Below are 22,131 nucleotides of genomic sequence, written 5' to 3'. Positions count from 1 at the left end.
ATTGAGAAAAGTTTGCAATAAAGTTTGCTTTTTGAAACTGTGACATTTTTTACTAAGTTCTGATTTACATATGAAGTCATCATCTGATAATTCCAAACAAATGTCTTTTTAAAGCATACCAGTATTTGTTATGTGTTTCTGTAGCTCAAAAAGGGGCTAAGAGATTTGTCTTGCTTTCTGCCATTGAAAACAGTGGAAAGTTGTCATCTCAATGGCTTTTTTAATATCTTGAATAATTTAATAATTGCCACCTTAATCATAGATTTCAGTGGTACAAACACTACCCACAAATCACCTACACTTTCTTCAAAGAAAACAATAAACAAATAACAAAAACAATAACCACAAAAACAAATAATAACAAACAAAAACGATAAACCAGACAATATTATCAATAATGTTAGCACATAAAGTAAAGAAAGAAAGCATGAGGTAACACAACTTTCAGATAAAACCTTTATAGTTCTTTTCAGATACCATAAGATCTGGAAGCAGATTCTACTTCCTATAAGTATATTTTCAGACCTAAACTGACCCTGTACTTAGTTCCAGGAGAGTCAAGATTCCTATCATTATTCCCATGAGAGATGTCCATTTCATATGGTATATGTAAATTCTTAAAAGATTTCAAGTGATTTCATTTGGCTTGTAAGTAAAGACCTTGGCTTTTTTTAAAGCTACATCATTTAATATTCGATGATGAAATTTCTTTCTTATGAGTATTAAATTATGCCAAAAGACATTTACTCGATATTCTTTAAATACGATAGCATGATTCAACCAAAGCTCAGATTGTAAACCATCTTAAATAACACTAATGCAATGTGCACGTAATGAACAATGTAACTAACTTAAGTTAATTCTCATGTAACAGATAACATCTGGGGGAAATATACATTGGTAAGTTATGCAAAACTAATTTTCTAGCCACCACATCTGTAGATGTTATTTATTGTATGTTCACTTAACAGTCCATTATTCTGTTTAGAAATCTATTCTCTTCTTTATTAGAGCTTTTAATGTACTCACCTTGGTTCAAATGGTCTGCTCATTATCAGAAAAAATATAAATGGCATTCACATGGAACAACATGATTGTTTTTATTATATCCATTTGTGTGCAAGCATTCAAAAATGGCAAGAGAAACACATTTATTGCTTTACATTCAAAGTAATATTTAGGGGATATTTGAAAGTCAAGCAAAACCAATCATTTGGCCAAATGGATGTATGTGTATAATCAGAAACTCCTGATTTTTAATCTCAGCATTAGGCCTCAGGCAAGTCACTTAAAGTCTTTCCCTTTGTTTCCTGATCTGAAGATTATGGGTGCTATTCTCTTATAGAAGAGAGGGAGGTTGCTAAATCAGGGTACCAAATAGGAGTGTTTTTTTAATAAACATACTTGATCCTTTTTCTGTTTTTATTTTTCTAGATTTAAGAGGTAACATATTAGACTTTTGAGGAAAAAAATATGAAACAATTAGAATTCTACAGGAATGTATAAAAATAGTTATAAAACTAGCTTTATTTAATTTGCTTCAACTATTCATAGACTTGAGGAAATTATAATGTTCTTTCAGAAAATCTAACTTAGTAAAGCTGACCATGTCTCTCTGTTTTAAATAGATTTTATTACAGAACCAGCGATGTTGTAAAACATGAGGTTTTGTTAAAAAAAAATACAAAGGCCTAATTGTATTTTTTTAAAGAAAGTATTGCATCAGACGGTTTCATTTAAACATATTTGCTGGCTCTGTGCTCTCACCACAATTATTGATTCTAATTTTCCTTGAACTTATTTTTTGGAAAAGCTACTTGAGGGGGAAAAATCACTCTGATGCTTCTGCTCACTATGTTTATTTCAAACTAGATATTTGACAGTGTACCTTCTTTTTCTTAATGAAATGACTTTATATCTACCCTCATCTGAAATTGGGATATTTCTTTCCCGTACAGTATCTTACTAACATAGCCAAATGCCACCTTCATGAAGGGAATAAACATAGCCATGGTTTAGTTCATTGATAGTATGCCAAACACACTGAAGAAAAGAAATTCTCGCCCCCAGTTTTTGTGCATGACTTAAATCAAATGAATAGCTTTATGAGCTACACTCATACAAATCAAGAAAAAGACAAGCCCAACTCTCAGTCAGAGCTTCATGTTCTGAGGGTACACGGGAGCTTCACTCCACCAAAGAAATGATGATGTGGAGCTGAGGAGTTCCAAGCTTCCAGGTGTGTGCCTAGGTCACAAACACACACACACACACACACACAACGGTGCCAAAGACCAGGAAAACTGGGTCATTGGCAAGTAGTTCAGGTGAGCCTTATAAAGATATCCAGAGTGCAGGGGTGTGAAGGCTAAAATGAGAGACTTGAGCACGACTACCTGCTTGTGTTTAAGTGTATAATCTGATGGAAGAAAGGTCACAGGTGGGCCGATGGTAGCATCTGCTACGACCAGGATGGAGAGGCGACCTGTGGAGAGCTTACACCGAGTGGGGTCAGAGAAAATTAGCAGAAAGGCCTAGCTGTGTATGGAAAAGCATAGCAGCAAGACAGATGGGGCAACAGCAGCAAGATAAAGTTCTGCTTTGTTGAGAGAGAATATTTACCTTGCAGATTATCTCGTGCTTACTTTCTTAATACCCGTAATAAATTCAGTAAACTCCATTCAATTCCTTTCTCTCTTCTTTCTTCAATGTCTCACTCACCACCACTTCCTCAAAATTTCTATTTCTCACCCTATATTAAAGTCTGTACCACTAAATAAATACCTCATCATCTTCCCTTGTCTCCGGATTCCCATGCGCAGCTTATTTATTTTACCTATAATGTTTCAGGGACATTGAAATTGGTTTAGCTGTTTTATTTTCCTAGGTTGGTAAGATAAAGAGCAATATAAGATGTGGGAGGATGAAAAGCAAGCATGATGAAAAAGGTACAAATAATTTTGTGGGAAGATGAAAATGCTTGTATGTTCCATTTAGGGAAAAAAAACAATGACTTATGAATATTGTGAGAGAAAAGAATCATTCTGATATGTTTTCTAGATATTCTATTTTGATTAACATTTAGTCAACTTAAGATAAACAACCTGGAATGATGTCATCTAACAGAATAGAGATTAAGTGCTTAATACTATTAATAATTTCCAAGTGTGGCAACACGACATATTACAGTTTACTGGAAAGTGCACAGGCCAAGACGTTGGCATACCACGGTTTAACTCCCAGCCCCGTCACTAAGTAATTAGTTGACTTAAAGCCAATCATTGAATCTCTTGGTTTCCAAATTTCCTTGACTATAAAGTTAGGACACTTCTGTTTTTCTATATATTTATACTAAACATCAACTTCTTACAAAATCAAATTAAATTAACAATATGAATTCAATGCAATGTACGTTGGTATGATCAAGCAATAACCTAGCCTCTAGGGCATCCCAAAACCTTCTAAAGAAAAATATTAATATTTAAATGAAATATTATAACACGTAAGTTTATTTGAAATATTGTGGCAAACTTAGAAATGAATGTATGCTGATTTCAGAGTTTTTCCAGGCCTCGTGAGATGGTAATTATTTGGTAATTTATGCATTTCTAGAGTTTTGTCTTCAAACTTGTAGGCTCAGGGTCTTACTTTGTCAGCATACGGTGTCTGACTCCATCTCAGGACCATAAAAACAATCTCCTGAGAGCTTACTATATAAATTAAGACATCAATTTATTGATTTAAAGTAAGGAATGTCATAGACATGAAAATCAGAGCACTCAAGTGGGCATGTCTTTATAGATCAGTTGAGATGGGAAGTCAAATTATGATCAAAATGTTGCTTGTGAAACATGGAATCAGAACAACAGGAACTAATAAAATGACTCAATGTTTAATGCCGTCAGTAGCCTCATCTCTTTCTCACCCCCAAGTCGTGGTGGGATGGACACTGCTTAACTTGACTTCTTTGACTCCTATTTCTTTATTTCCACTGTTGACCAGCTATCACCCTCCCTCTGGTTGGCACGCTCTTGCTGCAGAATTGTTAAATACTTGCGGTGAAGTCTTGCCCTGCCCTCTGTGTTTTGGGTTGATTTTGCAAATCTACTCTCTGATTTGCTGTGTGCTGGCTTTATACATTACTCTTTAGAGCCTTTATTGTCCTTATCACCAAGCTCTTTATGGCCGCTTCGCCATTGCCCCCAAGGACAGCTACACTCTGCTGATAATATCGATAAACATCAGACTGTTACTGACTCTGCCAGAACTGGAGAAGATATACAGAGGATCTAAAACATGATCTCTACCTGCAGAAATCTTGTAGGCAGGAGGACAGGGACATTGACGCATGGAACAAAACCAAGGTAATACAAAATGACATCCTAAACCACATAGTATAATAGGAAGAGAATAAGACAGTGGGAAAAATAAAATGCTAATTATCAGATATGGAGCACAAAAAGTACTAGAAAACTAAGAGGGCAATGGCGTCAAGAAATCAGAGGAGATAAATGACTTAAGATGACCAAAAAATAGACTTGGAACTTGATATAAATACATATGTATTTATATATACAGGAATTGGCTGAAATTGTGGTTACTCACCAAAGACTTTGTCATAATACAGCTGTTTTCTTCCCTTCCAGCAAGTGATAGAGATTGTCAAGCCTTCAGGTTGCCTTTTCCCTGATCCTCTAGAAGAAGGAATCTCATTTGATATTTACTCAACATTCATAGAGCCACCCCCAACATTGGATACAGAAATGAAGGTATGTTCCCTGTCTCTTAATTCCCCTTATCTCAGGATTATATTCTCTAAGGGCAAAAGGAAAGGGACCCATGCTCTTCCATTTTCTTTCCCTCTGACTTTTCCTAGCTAAACATAAATATTTCTTTTAGCATTGATTCAAAGGTGGGCCAGCTGAGGGTAGCTCAGCAATTTTAATCTCTTCCACTCCATCCTCTTCAATCTCCATCTTCACATTCCCAAAAGTAGGCACTGCTTAGCATCATGGCTTGATTCAACATGACCCTCATGCATAATGAAAACGCAGGATAACATCAAATCAAAATGTCCCTCCAGGCTGACATTATTCCTGGTAAGAAAGTACCCGAGAGAAGTTTGAGGTTATATATAAATCACTGAATGCTCCAGAAATCACTTGAGTATTGTTTACTTTCAATATTCTAGGGGCTGGATCAAGAACAAGGCGCTGTGGAGTCCCAGCCAGAAGCCGACACTTCAGATACAGATCTTTTAGCTGGTTTCACCATTGAAGATGTAAAATCAGTGCTGGATCAAGTCACAGATGACGTTTTAATCAGCATTCAGGTACTCAGCCTTGATAGTGTGCTCACTTTCTTTATTACTGATTAATTAGCCAACCTCAACCTTATTGTCTTTAAACACTACCCACACTCTGCCAGCAAGAGTGATGTTTACGATGGAGGAGTTCAATTTAACATCTCCACATAATTCTCAGTTAAGTCATCTGAGGCTCAATAAGACCACAAAATAGATTTGCCAACAGCACATGGTATGGTGTGGATTATCAGTTTCTAAAATCATTTGACATTGAAGCCCAAAAAAGAAGATGGTAAAGACCTTGTCTCTTGTCACCCTGTAAAGATTGCTCGTGCAAGAGCGATTGGAGTACATTTCTAGACAGTAAACACTGAAGATCAAACCATAATTCTTAGCTATGTCTTCTCACCAAATTTCTAAAGAGAGGCCTTCAAATCTTTGAATTCCCTCTCAGTGAGTTTGTTCCTTTTCACATTGCGCTAATAGCTAAGCAATTTACACCAATGGCTGCATGAAAATGGTCATGGCAAAGGCCATCTCAGTGGCAACTGCCAATGATGTATCAGTCAGCTTAGCTTTATGCTTAATGTTTTTCCTGTCCAAAATAAACTCATTTCTAGCTCAACACAGACTTGTATCATTTCCTAGGCAAAATGATTAAATAAGCGAATTGCATATTTTGAGAGGATTTATAATTTCTTGTGGAAATGACAATGAATCAATGGGACAGTATACTGCATGTTTAAAATATTAATGCAACTCAGAAAGATTTAGTTGTTATCTGAACATGAGACTATATATAAATAGCTCACTGTATTAGCAACTAATTTAGAAAGAGCAAAAGATTAGCTTGGCATGAACATACCTTAGTATTTGTTTAATCATCAAATGTTAATGCACTATTTACATGGGCATTTAATGATTTGATGCCAACAGAATCAGCCAAAGTCCTCGGTTTAATAAGGGGTGTTTAGTGTTTACCAGTAATAGTGGAAGAACATGTTTTATACAAAGCTTTATTGTTAACAACCCCATGAATGTAATAACTAGTTACTGTATAGAAAGGCAAAGTGCAGTTGAATTAAGCTGAGTTCAGAACATATCTCCTTTTTAGATTTGATAACATTTCATCTAAATATAGTTTATGTATAATCATGGCCCTGGGCTCCTTTGCAATCCTGCAGCTCTGAAATGATTGCCGAGGAACTACTAGACAGTAATAGAATTGTTTGCAGGCCCAAAAAATTGAAAACATCTTGACCAAGGCCATGTTCCATGTAGTGAGCAATATGTTTTTAACTATTCATTGAAATTTGTTTTTAATATTAGGGTCTGCAGCATTTATACCGCTACTCTATAACAGAAAGAGTATGATTGCTATATGTGTGTGTTATTGTCCTAGTGGCCTGCAGCCATCCTTACTGGGCCTGGAAGTTCATTAGCTGGCTCATCTAAATGTCATTGGGCATAGAAAGAGCTTGGACCAGAGGTGAGGGATGCAGATCCTTTAGGTGTCATGATCATTTCCACATTAAGTAGATTCATGGACACTAGCCTGGGCCAAATTATTGCCAATTTTTCAATAAAATGGCACGATGATGTGGACTTATACAATGTCTCAAGATAGAAAACCCCTTTATATGTTTTCTCTCAATAATCCTAGTGAACTCCACGCAAATTAGGCAGAAATTTCCCTGATAAATAAATTGAAAAATCAGAAAGAGAGAAGGACTAAGTCATTTGTCCAGAGTTTCCACGGTCGGAAACTGATGAAAGGCCCTGAAAGGAGGCTGTGAACTGGGTTCTAGTTCTAATTCCAGTGTTATCCACAAAAACCACATTACCGCTTACATCACGACCAGACTACTTTGGATTTTAATACTCCCATGGTGTGGCACTTTTTCAGTGTTTACCCTTGTGTCTTGATCAAATTCCAAATTGGGTAATTACTCTCTGCCTACCCAAATTTCTCCCCTGTTTTAGAGGGGTAAGTTCTTTTCCACTTCTAAAGCCTGCCTTCCAACGTTCCTGGCTCTAAAAACTGCTGCATTCTTGTTAAAAGGTAGCCACACGGCAGTGGTCAGTGTATATAAGCCTTCTGAATACACTGACCTGCTGTAGGAACATTTAATGAATTATTATTTGTAAGACGTCTTAAATTTTCCAATAGTTTTTTCTCCTTCTTTATTTGAAGTCATACTGTTGTTATAATTTTTAGAGGAAAAGGCAGTAAAGAATTCATGTTTTAAGTACATGTTTTTCAGAGCTCCTTCTCCAGTGTGGTTACAGGCATCTTTCACTTTCTATAATTCAGACATTTCTGAAAATGTAGTGCAAATCCTTAAATTTTTATGTTAATCCACTTACTCGGCTATTGACTCACTTTATAGTTTTAGAAATTTATTAAGAATGAAGTTATCTTGGCCCTGAGATGTTAATTAAAATTATACTGAGCAGAGCAAACATTTTCAGCTTATATAGTTTAGGTTTTTTAATTTTAAAGATACATTCAAAATGAAATTATTTTGGCCCTGAGTTGCATAATAAAAATTATGCCCAATAGAGCAAACTTTAATATATTTAAAGAATTACATTTCAGAGAAATATGAATGCTAACACTAAATTTTGACATTAAATGTTGGCTGTTGGCCATGTTCAAGCAATAGGGTAAAATAATGTGAAAATCCCGAGAGAAATTGGCCATCTTGGGACCATAGGTATTTTGGGGTCAACTTCAATTCCCAGGTTAGATAAGCTAGGTGGGAGATCACCTCAGGGGAGTGATCACTGACAGGCTACTGAAGCCAGGGCATGAGTTTTCCATTGTTTCCTAAAAAAAATATGGCCTTCCCTTATCCTAATGGTTGTGGGATAACTTGTCTATTGAGCAGTGTTCTGAGGAATAACATGGAGACATGGTAGACTAATGACAACCTAGTCTTGACCAGACAAAGAGTCTTTTCATCCAGACGCTGCTGGTTGTGCCTGAACTGAAGTACTGATCGCCACTGTCTAGAGACCTCCCCTCCTTCAGTACACTGCTCTATGGGGGGGACCCTGACCTTCATGAACCTTCTCCCCAAAGCCCACACTTACGTCAATGAATTCTGTTTCTGTGAAATACCAGAAAAGTTGACATGAAAACCATGGTGAGATAGTGAAACAGAAGCTGGTAGATGAAAGTACATCTGTCCTTAGTTAAAAAGAAATGAGATTATTGGTGGACATAAAGCAAATTAATTGACAGTGGGAAAAATCGATCATTTAGTTAGAGCAGTGCTTCCTAATCCTTTGGAATTGTGACAAGATTATTTCTTCAAACCATTTCAGTTCCTATATGGTCTAATGTATGACAAAGAAGCAGGAGTAACATATTTTAAAATATTTCAGATGTCATAGCGAAATATAACATTGGTGAATATATCACAAAATAAGGAGCTAGAATCATGAATTTAAAAGCCAGCATGTAACGTGAACATACTTAATTTTCAACTGCTTAATTTTGCAGATAAGAACTAGCACCCAAGGTAGTTAAGTGACTTGCCAAAAGCTACATAGCTAAACTAATCTCTAGGTCCCCATACCCCTAGACCAGTGCTCTTTCAGCTCTACCAAATCACACCTGAGGGGTTAGTGATTCCTACAAGATGACAGAGTTCCTTTGAAACCTGGAGGACCGTGTTCGTCCCTCATTGTCTCCTCTACCCAACCACAAAAAAAGATGAGCAACCCGAGGCCAGAGGTTGACCACAGGGCTTGATGAAACTTGAGCCAAAAAAGACTGATACTCACTTGAGAATCCAGAATTGTTGACACTGATGTGATCTTTCCAGAAATACGTATCAACTCTTACTGTGAAGGTAAAACAAAATTTCATCAAACAGGGCAACCAGGTGGACATTTCAAAACTATTTATTATAATTACACTCATAAATAAATAAAAATGAAAAGTTAGTTATGCCTGGACCAAAAACAGTATTCCATTTTTTAATTTATTCTATATAAACTAAAATAATAAAAGTTTCTCAAAATATAGTTACCCTGAAGACCACAAATTATGTTATAGACATTAACATTCTAAACTTGGAATTCTTTACTAATACTTGTGTGTATAAACTACTCCTCATACACTTGTAGACTTTTTTAAATTGCCTAAACAAAAACACCAAGTTTACCGCATCGTCCACCACCGTTTCTCTCTCTATAATTTTATCATTCATCATGAAAAAGGGAGGACATTTCCAAGGCTACTAGTGTTCAGATAATGTGAAAGTATTTTTGGAATTGTGCAGGTAGCAGTGTTGGTCCACAGAATGTCAGTGCCAGAGGCTAAATGCTATCGCAGCTGCAGCAAACACTAAAACCTGTCAGCAGTCGCTTACTTTTTCCTCCCGAAACTATACCACAAAGTGGCATAATTCCAAGAGTTATAATGTATGATGAATACTCTTAATTATGAGAATTGTTCTAATTGTGAGATTATTTGTGTTGTTATTTCACAACAGAAGTTCTCTGTGATCCCATTTAGAATGTATTACACAGGAGACAAAACATCCATTGCGAAGGGGGGGACCGACCACACCGCAATAACTGAGCCCTGAGCAGTTATTCTGATTCGGTGCTTATTGGTAAAGTCTGTCTGAAAATACAGATAAATTATCCTATCTTCCAACACAAGGCTCTGTGAAAAATGGCTGTCCAAATACCACTTCCTGTTCATAGCAGACATGCTATACATTGGGAATGTGCAGAGAAATATGATAAAGTGTTATCACATCACTACAGGCTGGTACACGGCTATGTCTGCAAAACAGGAAGGTGTGTGAGGGATAATGTCTGTCTTTAGGCACTATAGTATGTCAAAACCACAAAGACAATGTGCAGCAAAAGATAGCTCCATCATAACCACTTTTTTATGATTGTCTTCACAGACCGAGATAAACGAAAAGCTGCAAATACAGGAAGAGGCCTTTAATGCACGAATAGAAAAATTGAAAAAGGCCTGAGGACTCAGTACAAGGAGAGCGATGCTAAACCTCACAGAAACAAACAAAACCAGCCGGCATAATAGACTCTAGAGCATCACATTTCCTTCATTTAGTTAGGAGAGGACAACCAAGCCCCGCTTTTTATTATCCTAAGCCTTAGAAAAGTATTGGCCCCAATTTTGCTATCTCCTGTCCCATAATAGCCTCTGAATTTATTGCACTGAGTGTAATAAGAACATTTTGTATACAAGAGTTTGGAGAATTATATGTAAAAATACAATTACTTTTACGATACTCCTTTGACATTTTGACTAATAAATGCTATTCATCTTCAAGAAGAATGAAACTGACTTTTTTAAATAAAAATAAAAATAATTTTGCCTATATTGACCCAAATGAATGGTCAAATTACTGTGGGCCTCAGAACAGATACCACTACCGCACTGCACTGCTGAGGATAAAACTCGCTAAACTCTGGCAATTCAAATGCATATACTGTGGGTTTTTTCCTTAAATCGTTTGGTTTTCTTATTTAAACGTTTCAGTGTGAAACCAATTTTCTGAAATTATTTAATGGAGTTTGAAGCACTTTAATTTATTCTGTACTGTATTTGTTATTTCTAATCTTGTTACTCTCCCAGGAGAATACGTGACCTATATAAAAAGAAGAAATGTATAAATGGTTATTAAAGACCAACCTATATATAGATTGTAAAAATCTTAAATACAAATCAAACTCACAGAGCTCTTAAAATTAACCATTATATTGCAGTAGAACGATTAAAAACATCTCAAGCTTTTAAATACCTTTATTAAAATATAATTTTAAAAGAAAAATATCCATTTGCCAACTGACTGTCCCTAGTTGGACAAATTAAATGAATTACTATGTAGGCCCTTTCCAAATTTCTTAGACTTCAGAGTATTCTAGAATGGAGAGCATTGCTAAGAGGGGGACAGTTCCTTCCAGAAGTTTCCACGTTATACTGGAACCAGATGTACTTGCATCTGGGTGGAACCTGGTTGAATGTGTTCTGTCTGTGCTCTAACCTTGGGCTATAACCTTACCTTTTCCATCAATATCAAAGGGATTGCCCCAAAGTCATTTAGGGTAGAGACAGATCTGACAGCATTTGGTAATTTTCTAACTACACTGATCAGCAAAGTAAGAGTAGTTCTTAAGATGAAACCATGTGGATTGTTCATGCAGTTCCGAGTCTGGAAGGCCTGGAGATGTGCTGAGCTGTGTTTCTTCCTTAGCCGTCCTTCCTCACTGAAAATGTTGATGGCCATAGGAGATGACAAGGAGGGCTTACAAGTCTTGATTCCATCAAGCAATCTTTTCTCCAGGGAAAACAAAAGTGAAACTAGAAAAACCACGAATAGGGAATGAAGGAGCTTCTAGAAATCACCAAACAACTTCAAGTGCAGTCATCAGCACAGAGGGAACCTGCATTTCTAATAAAGAGTGCTTATTTTGAGCAAGGGTACCAGGCATCTGAAGCTGAAAAAACGATAGCAGTAGGATCCCTGAAAACTACACAGAGACAAGATATTATAAGCATTCCTAAAGCGTGCCTTTGGAGTAAGACGCCAGGGCCTGGTACTGGCTTCACCATGTGACTTCAGATAGGCTTCTCAACCTCTATGTGTTCATCTATTAAAGGGGGATAATACTTATTTTCAAGGTAGTTATGAGGATTCAATAAATTCGTATTAAAGGAAGTTTGTTGTGAGGTTTGGTTTCTGTTTACCTCTTAGGATACCTGAAAAGCCCCTGCCTCTCCCTATACCTACTGCCCAGTCTTTGATCAGCCTCTTTGCCAGAAAGCCCATCCTTCTCTGTCTCTCTACTGGCACCTGTGGATCAGTGTGTCCTCTCATGGTAACTACTTCGCCACTCTGCTGTCCTACATCTTTCACGTTGGAGCAGCCGGGGGATCTCCGTGACAGCCTAACTTTAACATCTAATAATAACAAGAGAAGGAGCAATCATAGTAGCAGTAGCTGTGAATTTTAATTCACAGTCTCCGCTCTTTTAAATTAATTTTAAATTGATAGAGGAATATACATACTCAGTTTAAAAACAACAACAAAGTGTAGATAATGAAAAAGAAATTTCCAAGCTAGGTACTCCCATTTCTCTCCCCATGAGGCAAGCACAGCTTTCAGTAAATCCTTAGAAAAGTAATTTTTATCCATTTAAACAATTGGATGCTTGTATAGAGTGGCCTTTTTTTTTTTAAACATAATTTGCATCATTCTTACATTGCTTTTTTCATCAAATAATATATCTTGGAGATAATTCTCTATCAGTACACTTTAATGACCATGTGGTATTTCATTTTATCAACTCCATAACTTTTGAAACTAGTTCTATTGATGAACTTCTTATTGTTTCCAGTACTTTGCTGTCACAATGCTGCATTGCCATCTTTGTGAACATGTTTGATTGTACCTATAGGATGAATTCCTAGAGGGGAAACTTCTAGGTCAAATTTTATGTGCATTTCCAATTTTGATAGATATTGTCAAAGTGCCCTCCAAAGATATTTCGCCAACAATATTTTTATACAATATTTCAACAACAATATTGTTACCAACAGCATGCATTGGCCAGTTTTTTATCTTTGGTATTCTGACATGTAAAAAAGAATGTCACACTATTGTTTTAATTTACTTTTATTGTTTTACTCCACATGGACTAAGCACCTTTCTGATGTTTATAAACAAATACAAATGTATGTATATGAACTTAATCCTCCTCATACCCCTAAGAGATAAACTGATAGACATTATTGGCCACATTTTATAGTTATGGAGCCTGAAGCTTAGAGAGATTATTAACTTGAATCAAGTTGCATAATTAATAATTGATGGATCAGGGCTTCCAACCCAGGTCTGACCTATTTTACAGATGAGGAAACTGGAACTCGGAGAAATTTTAAGTAATTTTCCCACAATCACTTAGCCAGTAAGTGGTAGAACCAGGCTTTAAACTTAGGCCTGTATGATTGAAAAACCCACATATTTCACTTTATCTTCATCTACCTATCTCATAGTCAATATGAAAAAAAGTGAAAACGGACTTCACTTTTTTGTTGTTAGTTATAATAAGGGAGCAAACTTGTTTATGTTGTTAGCATAATAAGTATTTAGAGAATTTATGCAAGGATGGAATTTGTAACCCAGCTCCATTCATTTATTCATTCATTCATACACCGTATATTTATTGAGTACCTACTACCTGCCAGGGCATTTAGCAGTGAGCCGAACAGACATGTTCTCTGCCCTAATAATCCAGTGGGAGGAGACAGTTAATACTAACTGTGATAAAGACAAGCGTCAGGGAATTATGAGAGCATTGAACAAAGGAGCTTGGTCTGCTCCAGGAGATCAGGGAAGCTTCCCATGGGTTTTGACATTTGGGCTGGAGTCTGAGGGATAGGTAGAATTTAACTGGAAGCAAAAGAAGGAAGATGAATTTCAGGCAGAGAGAGAAGGATGTACAAATTCTCTGGGACACAAGGTTGAAAAATTGGCCACAGCCGGAGCTCTCACAGGGTCCCAGAGACCACATTACAGAATTTTACTTTTAACCTAAGGGGAATGGGAACTTGTTGATAAGTTTTAAGTAGCAATTGACATCAGATTAGTATTTTTAAAAAAGGTCACCTCCCTGGTGCCAGGACTTCTATCCATGGAGATACGGAAAAGACAGTATTCTCGTAAAAGAATTCCCACTGCTAATGATGCTATAGCTCCACTACCTAGCAATCTCTAAGAGTAGGAGAAATAAAGAAAAATTTTGACTTTTTTAACATCACAGGATCCACCTACTCTAAGCAGTCTTTGACACAAAGGCAGCCCTCTGAAGAGCCAATTAAAAAACAATGCCAGCCTATCGCTTAGACAATGAGCAAGCTCTCTCTTATCATCCACAGTAAGCTATCTCTCTTCTACTTGCAAGAATAATTTGGGGCACCTTTTTCCTCACCCCCATAAGTTTCAAAGAGAAATATGTTCATTATGTTATGAACAAGCCATAGACTGCCACAATTTCAGTGCCTGCAAATATTACACCTAAATATAGCCATGGAGTCATTTTTCCAAAATCTGAATATAAAGCCCCTATTTCCATCCTCCTTTTGATTGGAACCATTCAACCATCCTGGTAGATAATAAGTTTGCATGTTCTTCGATTGCGTTTCATTATGCTTCAGTTCCCCTGGAGAATAAACCTTTTCCCAACAATTGTAGAGGAGAAATACTTCTGACGTCTCAAATTTCACAGAGTCTCAGGAAGACGTCCCTCTTCTGGACATCAAAGTCTTTTTTTTCCCTGGACATTGATTTGTTAAATAAGAGAAGTCAGGACCCCTTCGTGGCAGCCAAAATACCAATTAAGTTTCCTGAGCAAAAAGGAATCTAGATCAAAATAATACCATCTTCTTGGAATTCAAATTTCAAAACAACGAGAGAATACTACAACTCTCTTTTGCTTTTAGGATCCCTCCCTTTTTCATGGAAGTACCAGCAGTGGAGATTGGCTTATGGTTTTCTTGTCAGAACTGCCACAGAGTTTTGTGTTATTTAATTTTCAGCCTCAGACTGTTCAGTGCAGATGTCTCTAATGGTCATTTTGGTGTTTATTTCTTCCTTTTAATCTAGCCTATGATTTATTCAGGATACTTTCTGGGTACTGAGATGAAATAAGACAGATAAGGTCTTTGACTTCCTGGAGTTGATAGAATTGATAAAATTTATAATCTAGAGGTAGATGATAAACAAGTGAATAAATAGGGTGATCTTAGATAACAATAAATGATGTCAATGATTAATCCAAAGCCATGGGATAGAAAGTTCTGGGATGTGGGAGAGCTACTCTACCTGGGGTGCTCCAAGAACTCTTCTTGGAAGGGGTGACTTTTGAGCTGAGAACAGAATAGGAGAAGGAACCAACCATGGGACATTTGTTCCAGGCAGTGAGGATAGCAAATGAAGTGACATTGCCAGGTAGAACATTCAAAGCAGCTCTCAGGGGACAGGGGCATACCTAGGTCTCACTCTTAGGAAGTAACCAGGCTGGTTTACAACCTCAGACCCTCACATTCCTACTCCAGTGCTGTTTCCACTCCATCACATTGGCATGGTCATATTGCCCTATTTTTTTCAAAAAAATTGTGCAGAATTATGGCCACAAAATGCTATCAGGATAACTCCCAAACCCAAATAAACCCACCTACTTAAAAGAATCTTGGTCCAAATCTCCCTTGCAGAAAAATTTCAAATAAATTATGTAGATACTCCACTCCAAAAGAGGAGGAGCATGACTCCCACTCATTATGCGTGGGCTGTGCATGGTGACTTCCTTCCAAAGAATACAGGATGGAAAGGTGGGGGAAAGAGTACCCTTACCGTTAATAAACACTACTTCCACCAAGTGAGCAAGATCAACAGCAGTAGTCATAAATCAAACTGATGGCATATACACCTGATATGAGATGATCAAAATAGTACTTTACCTCCGGGGTCTTCCTCCCTAAAACCCCAAATCCCAGTCTAATGATGAGAAAAACATCAGGAAATTCCAGTAGAGGAATATCCTACAATATACCTGATCAGTACTCCTCAAAACTGTCAAGGTCATCAAAAACAAGGAAAGTATGAGAAAATGTCACAGCCAAAAGAAACTTAAGGAGATATGACAACTAATGTAATTTGGAATCCTGGATGCAACTTCTGGAACAGAAAAAGGAAATCTAAAGAAATATGAATAAACTGTGAACTTTAGTTAATAAAAATGTATCAATATTGGCTCATCCATTGTACCAAATGTACCCTAGTAACATAAGATTACTAATAATTAGTAATAATAGGGGAAACTGTGTGGGGGAAGGGGTAGTAAATGGGAACTCACTCTCTGTACCATTTACTCATTTTTCTGTAAATCTAAAACTGTCCTAAAAATAGAATTTAAATGAATTTAAAAGAATGTTGGTCAAAACAAAATAAAATTAGTTAGAAAGAAGAATGCCTACCATCAGATTTTGCCATTGATGGAATGGCACCCCCTTATAAATGACACATGAAAAATCAGATATAGTCATTTTGCAAAGTAGAGGGAAAAAGAAATGCTCTTAAAGGAGAAAGTGATAAACAATCCAATTTTAAAGAGGAAATTGCAAACTTCATCAATCCTGGGCCTCTCCTTACTTTCTCAGTTCCGTGGTAGATTTGAAACTTTCTGAAAACATGCACACTTCGTAAAAGCAGAGAGTAGATTGGTTTCTTTCAATACCTAATTCTCTACAATATAACATAATATGGTCTATCAGCTAACCTTAAATAAAGAGATCAGCCACTTATAGAATGGCCCGTCTCTCAAGATGCTCTCAACAAGGGAAGTTTCCTCTGGATCCTACTAAGACTTCTCTAAATGAGTATTTCTTGCCTTATATAACACAGAAAGCTCTGTTTATCAATAGATCACAGATGGTAGATAGACACATAGATATATGCAGGATAGATAGATAAATATAGCTAGCTAGCTAGATAGATAAAGTACTATCCAGCAACTTGATATCAGGCTTGGTAATGCTCACCTGCTATCCTATCACCCAAAAATGGTTACAATAGTCTGGATATTAACCTATTTTTATTGACTATCAATCTCAAAATCAAAAGGAGAAAAAAATAGCCCCTGTTCTTATACCAAGGAAATTTTATATTAATGCATTGTCAATACAAGGCCTTCATAAAACCAAGGCCCAAATTCAACCAGAATAAAAGGAACATAGTCCTCATCTTCCAACCACATAGAGGAGTTAATCCCTTACAATGGTCAACAAAATGTTTGTGGATTTTATTTCCTTATCATTTTCTGTATAATGATGCTATTATTTTTTATTAACCCTATTCAATCCCTTTTTCAGTTGTTACTGGACTTTATAGATTAGGATAAAGTTAAAGTTTGCACTGACCTTGAAATAGTCAAAAATTCAAAATGAAAGAATAAAAAGTGTTCTCACTCTACCTTGCAAGATCCAGAACTTGTTATATCTGCTTAGGAAACACAACTGGGTAACTGAACAAATGCAAAGACCCGCAGGATTCAATTTTAAAATGGTAGGACAGGCTGGCTCCGTGGCCGAGTGGTTAAGTTTGCGCACTCTGCTGCGGCGGCCCAGGGTTCGGATCCTGGGCGCGGACATGGCACCACTCGTCAGGCCACTTGAGGCGGCGTCCCACATCCCACAACTAGAAGGACCGGCAACTAAGATATACAACTGTGTACAGCGGGGGTTTGGGGAGATAAAGCAGAAAAAAACAAAAAAGATTGGCAACAGTTGTTAGCCCAGGTGCCAATCCTTAAAAAAAAAAATAAAAATAAAAAAATAAAATTGTAGGACCTTGGGTCCATGGTGCTGACAGTCTTAAACCCCACCTAGTTCAATCCTTTCACGATGAAGAAACTGAGGCCCTGAAAAGTGAAAAGCCTTTGTGATCACATGGCTAATTTGTGGCATGGCCCAAACTAGAATCCTGATCTTCATTCATTCGTTTGTTTATTCAAACATGTTTATATTCAACCAATGTTTACTGAGTACGTTCTGTGGGCCAGAAGTTATGTAAGCATCCATGAGCAAAAGGAGACTTTTCCAGCCCGGTGCTCTTTCTGTGACACTGCATATGTATCAGAAGCTGTCCACCAACGTCTATTGTCCCAGAATGGCAGGACTCCATTTTCCAGATCCCTTTGCAGTTAGGTGTGGCCACGTGACTAAGTTCCAGCCAGTGGAATGTGAGCAGAAGTGCAAAGTGCTACATGTAGGGTATTGCTCAAGACCAGGCAACATGTTCCATGTTTTCTCTTCCTCCTGTCTGCTGGCTGGATGGCAATGAGGAGAGTCACAATTTGAAGGTAATAGAGCAACTGTCTGCCTGGGTACCCAAATGACCACACAGCAGGAGACACTTACCAACCTGGATCACACATCCAGACTGTCTTATGAGGGAGAAATAAACTTTTATTTCTTAGAGTGACTTCATTCTTGGGTCTATCTGTTACCACAAGTTAGCTTGCCCTAATTAACTCCATGAATATGTCTCCCTGTGTTGATGCATGTGTAATATGTCTCATATGGGTCAGTGTCTATAAACTGGGAAAACAAGTAGCAAATTCATTAACTCGGGACTTACTTATAGTTTTACTGTATAAGGTAATTACCTCTTCGTTTATATGAGCCCACAGCCCCTCCTAAACTGACATTCTATGAAATAATTGACTGAGCCCCACAAGCATGATGAATTACACACTCAGGAATTTCCCACGAGAGGCCACACCTTAAATACTTTCTACTTTAAGTGAGGCCAGCAATTTTTTAAATGTCTATGGTTAGCTTGGGATTTCTCTAATATAATAAGAAAAGTATAAACAAGACTCTAAATTATTAATTTGCTAATAGCTTTTCCCTTAGGCCAAGGTTATTTCCTCAGCTGAAATATTCTGTAATTCACTAAAAGTTATTTACTAAATACCTACCCCAAGGAACCTGGCTAAGGCCCTTATTAGAGCAAATATTGATATTTTGGCTGCTATTTATATTAACTATATCCAGTTCTAAAGACTAATATGCATTTTTGAAGCATTCTGGTTTGGTACTATTTTAACAGTTCCACGTATTAAAATAAAAGGCACAGTCTGATCATAGATAGAGCTGGAAATAGAAAAAGAACTTAGTTTGTCCCTCCCTCACACAGGCTCAATCGGTAGTTGTTCACTTGTTGTCAGTGACCACGTGAATCAGTTAGAACGCCTTTGGCTACAAGTAAAATCCTATACTCGAAATGGCTCAAACAATGACAAAACTGTACTATATTATCTAACAAAAAAGGAAGTTCAGAGGTAGGGAACCTCAATGATATCCTTGAGAACCCAGATTATTTCTGTCTGTTGTGCTCTCTTCAGCATCTTGGCTTTTGTCTTCAGAGTTTCCCCCTCATAGTCTGAAGATGACAGCTACATCCTCACAAAAGACCAAAAGCTCAAAGAAAAGGAGTTTTTTCTTCTCTTATGTTTCTTTTTAAGAAAAAAAAAAAACTTTCTCAAAGCCTGCCAGGAGAGTTTCTCCTGTGTCCCTTTGGCCAGAAGAGTATCACATGGCCAATCCTAAACCAAATACTGGTAAGGGAAGTAGAATTATCACAGCTGACACGTGAGTCGTGATTCACCCATGGGGCTGGGGAGTGGCCTGAAAAATGTAGTGAGCCAATAGCTGAACAAAACTGGGATTCTGTCAGAAAGGAAAAAAACACGGGATGGCTGCCAGTTTCTACTCCATCCAGTGATCTTTCCTCTATAACATTTTATACCTTGGAATGTTCTAGCATTCTCAGCGTTCTTCAATACCAAATTTAGATAGATAGATCGATGACAGACAGATAGAAAGAAAGATAGATAAACAGAGATAGATGATAGATAGATGATAGGTCTTTTCTTCTTTTTCAAAGATTATGATACTGGTACTGATTATTATCTCTATGTGGGTGTGGTTTTTAAAATGTTTGCTATAGAAGAAGCCACTGTATTCCAACATACCTATGAAAAATAGGCAGAAATTTTATGAAACCAACCCTTTTCAGCTCTTAAGGCGCTGGACTCATGTAGAATTATTATTACCATTTCCTTTCTGCTAAAATTTTGATGACATGGTCATCATTCATTCAACCAAGTGTGGCCATTTCAGATTCTGTTAAGTGTCTTTATTCAAAGTGTCCTCATAGGCTCCTTTATTTGTTAGAACTATTTCTAAATGAATCAGCAGACGAATCACGAGAGCACTGCAAAGTGAAAGCTCATGGGCAGGGCTAAACTGAGGAAACAAAACAAACCAAAGACAAGGCCATTGCAGACTTGAGAAACTGTTCACAATATAATATTCAATGAAAAAAGCATAATCTATCATTTAATATGATATGCGTTTTGTGGGGAAAAATGACAGACAAAGAAAAGCTATTCAGACAAAACGGAGATTATCTCTTGATGATGAGATTACAGGTGATTTTAAAAATTTTTTCCATATAGCCTATATTAACTTTTTTAACTAATAAGAAATAAACTCTGCTTCTGATAGGTTTTATGCTACACCCTAGGCTTCAGTGTCGATAAACCTACACCCTAGCCTTCAATGTCATTGTCCTTTTGCCAGCTTCTGGACCAATCCACTGGGAGCTTGAGCATCTTCTCTGCCCTCTCTGGCGCAGACAGGGAGTCCTGACACCCACAACAGTTAGAATGCAGCAGGTACTGTTCGGACCCAGGGAAGCACAAAGAGCTTCCCAGAAATGACTCCTGTTCTGAAGAAGCTTCCAGTTTAAGTTGGGTACACTGGCAGGCCCATGGGATTGAGTAAGCAGCCACATTGCCCTTCAAGTACTGAGATGACCTCTAGAGCTGGATTCCAGAGAGGATTCTGTCACAGCAAACTGTGTGATGTTGGGCGTGTCGCATTACCCCACAGAGCCTCAGGTTTATTTTTTATAAAATTGGTGGGTTGAAAATAGATAAGAGGAGGCAACATTGAGAGAAGCCTTTTCCTAAAACTCTAGGGACGCTCCTTGAATGAAACTAACCTTAAAGGAACACAGCATCTTAAAGAATATCTCAAATTGACTTAAAATTGAAACACCAGATGCATTCCCATTTAAGTCAAGAATGAGATAAGGGTTGTAATTAATGAAGTAATTGTATAAATCCCTGTTTAATGTCTGTCTCCCAGCTCAGGCTATAGGGCTCAGAGGGCGGGGCCTATTTCTGACCTGTTCGGTGCTCGTCTCCAAGGTCCAGCACAGTCCCTGGCACAGAGCAGGTGCTTCATGAATACTCTGTAAAAGGAAGAGCAGGGGCAAGCAGACACACCTGCTGGCCGGCTGGTTTCACCACTAGTATTGAGCTTTTCCTGCCACTACAATAAGACAACACCTAGAAATTAAAAGTATGATTAACACAAAGCTAAAAATCATCATTATTTTTACATTATAAGATTATCTACTTTGAAAACCATGAGAATAACTGTGCTAAAAAATCAATAAGAAGTCAGATTTTCTATAAATTAATACTGGTTAGAAAATATCATGGGAAATATCTTTTACAATAGTAACAATCGTAGAAAATACTTAAGGTGAAGAAAATAGGAAATGTGAAGGACCTGTCTGAAGAAAAATATAAAACTGTCCTAAAGGGTATTTTGCTAGATGCAAAATTTAAATATAGTAAAGATGTCATTTTAAGTGTAATTCCATTGAAAATCTCAGGATTTTTATTTGCTAATGTTAGTCTGAGGTCAACATGAATATTGAAAGAGTAATAAAGACTGAGGGCTTTCTGATTTAAAAACATTACAAAGCTAAAATACTTAAAAGTACGATAGCAACACAAAAACAGCAGCCAAGTTAGTGAAGCAGAATAGAGAACCAAAAATGGCCTTCATACTAAGAATTTGTTTTATATTGAAATTTACTTGGGTGGCTGTGTCTGTGAATTTGGAGTCACTCAATCCTGAGCTTCGCTCTCAGATCTGCCCCTTGTAGATAAGCAATTTAAACTACCTAAGCCTCAGTCTACACATCTGTAAAATGGGGATAAAAATCACTAGGCTAGAATGCCGTTGTAAGGACCAAATGAAATGTATATTCATTAAAATTAAAAATTTATTTAAAATATTTAGCACAGTACCTAAGTATATAATGAATGGTAGTTATCCTACAAAGCAATGGGAAAGTAAAGAAATCTATAAGATATGATACTGGGACAATTAATCATTTGAGGAAAAATGT

General features: G+C 37.1%; 1 protein-coding gene across 1 annotated transcript in view; it reads left to right on the top strand.

Moving 5' to 3' along the window:
* The window catches only part of CABCOCO1 (ciliary associated calcium binding coiled-coil 1), a 120,136-nt gene extending 109,443 nt beyond the window's left edge, over positions 1-10,693 (top strand). Inside the window, exons 6-8 of the mRNA XM_046652068.1 lie at positions 4,647-4,769; positions 5,192-5,332; positions 10,237-10,693. Of these exons, the coding sequence (XP_046508024.1) occupies positions 4,647-4,769; positions 5,192-5,332; positions 10,237-10,311 (339 nt within the window). The 3' untranslated portion in view covers positions 10,312-10,693. The remainder of the gene's footprint in view (positions 1-4,646; positions 4,770-5,191; positions 5,333-10,236) is intronic.
* The last annotated feature ends 11,438 nt before the right edge of the window (positions 10,694-22,131 follow it).

The sequence above is a fragment of the Equus quagga genome, chromosome 2 (assembly GCF_021613505.1).
Source record: "Equus quagga isolate Etosha38 chromosome 2, UCLA_HA_Equagga_1.0, whole genome shotgun sequence".
In the NCBI taxonomy this organism is placed as follows: domain Eukaryota; kingdom Metazoa; phylum Chordata; class Mammalia; order Perissodactyla; family Equidae; genus Equus; species Equus quagga.
Note: the sequence above shows the minus strand (reverse complement) of the source record. Positions and strands in the feature narration are given on the sequence as shown.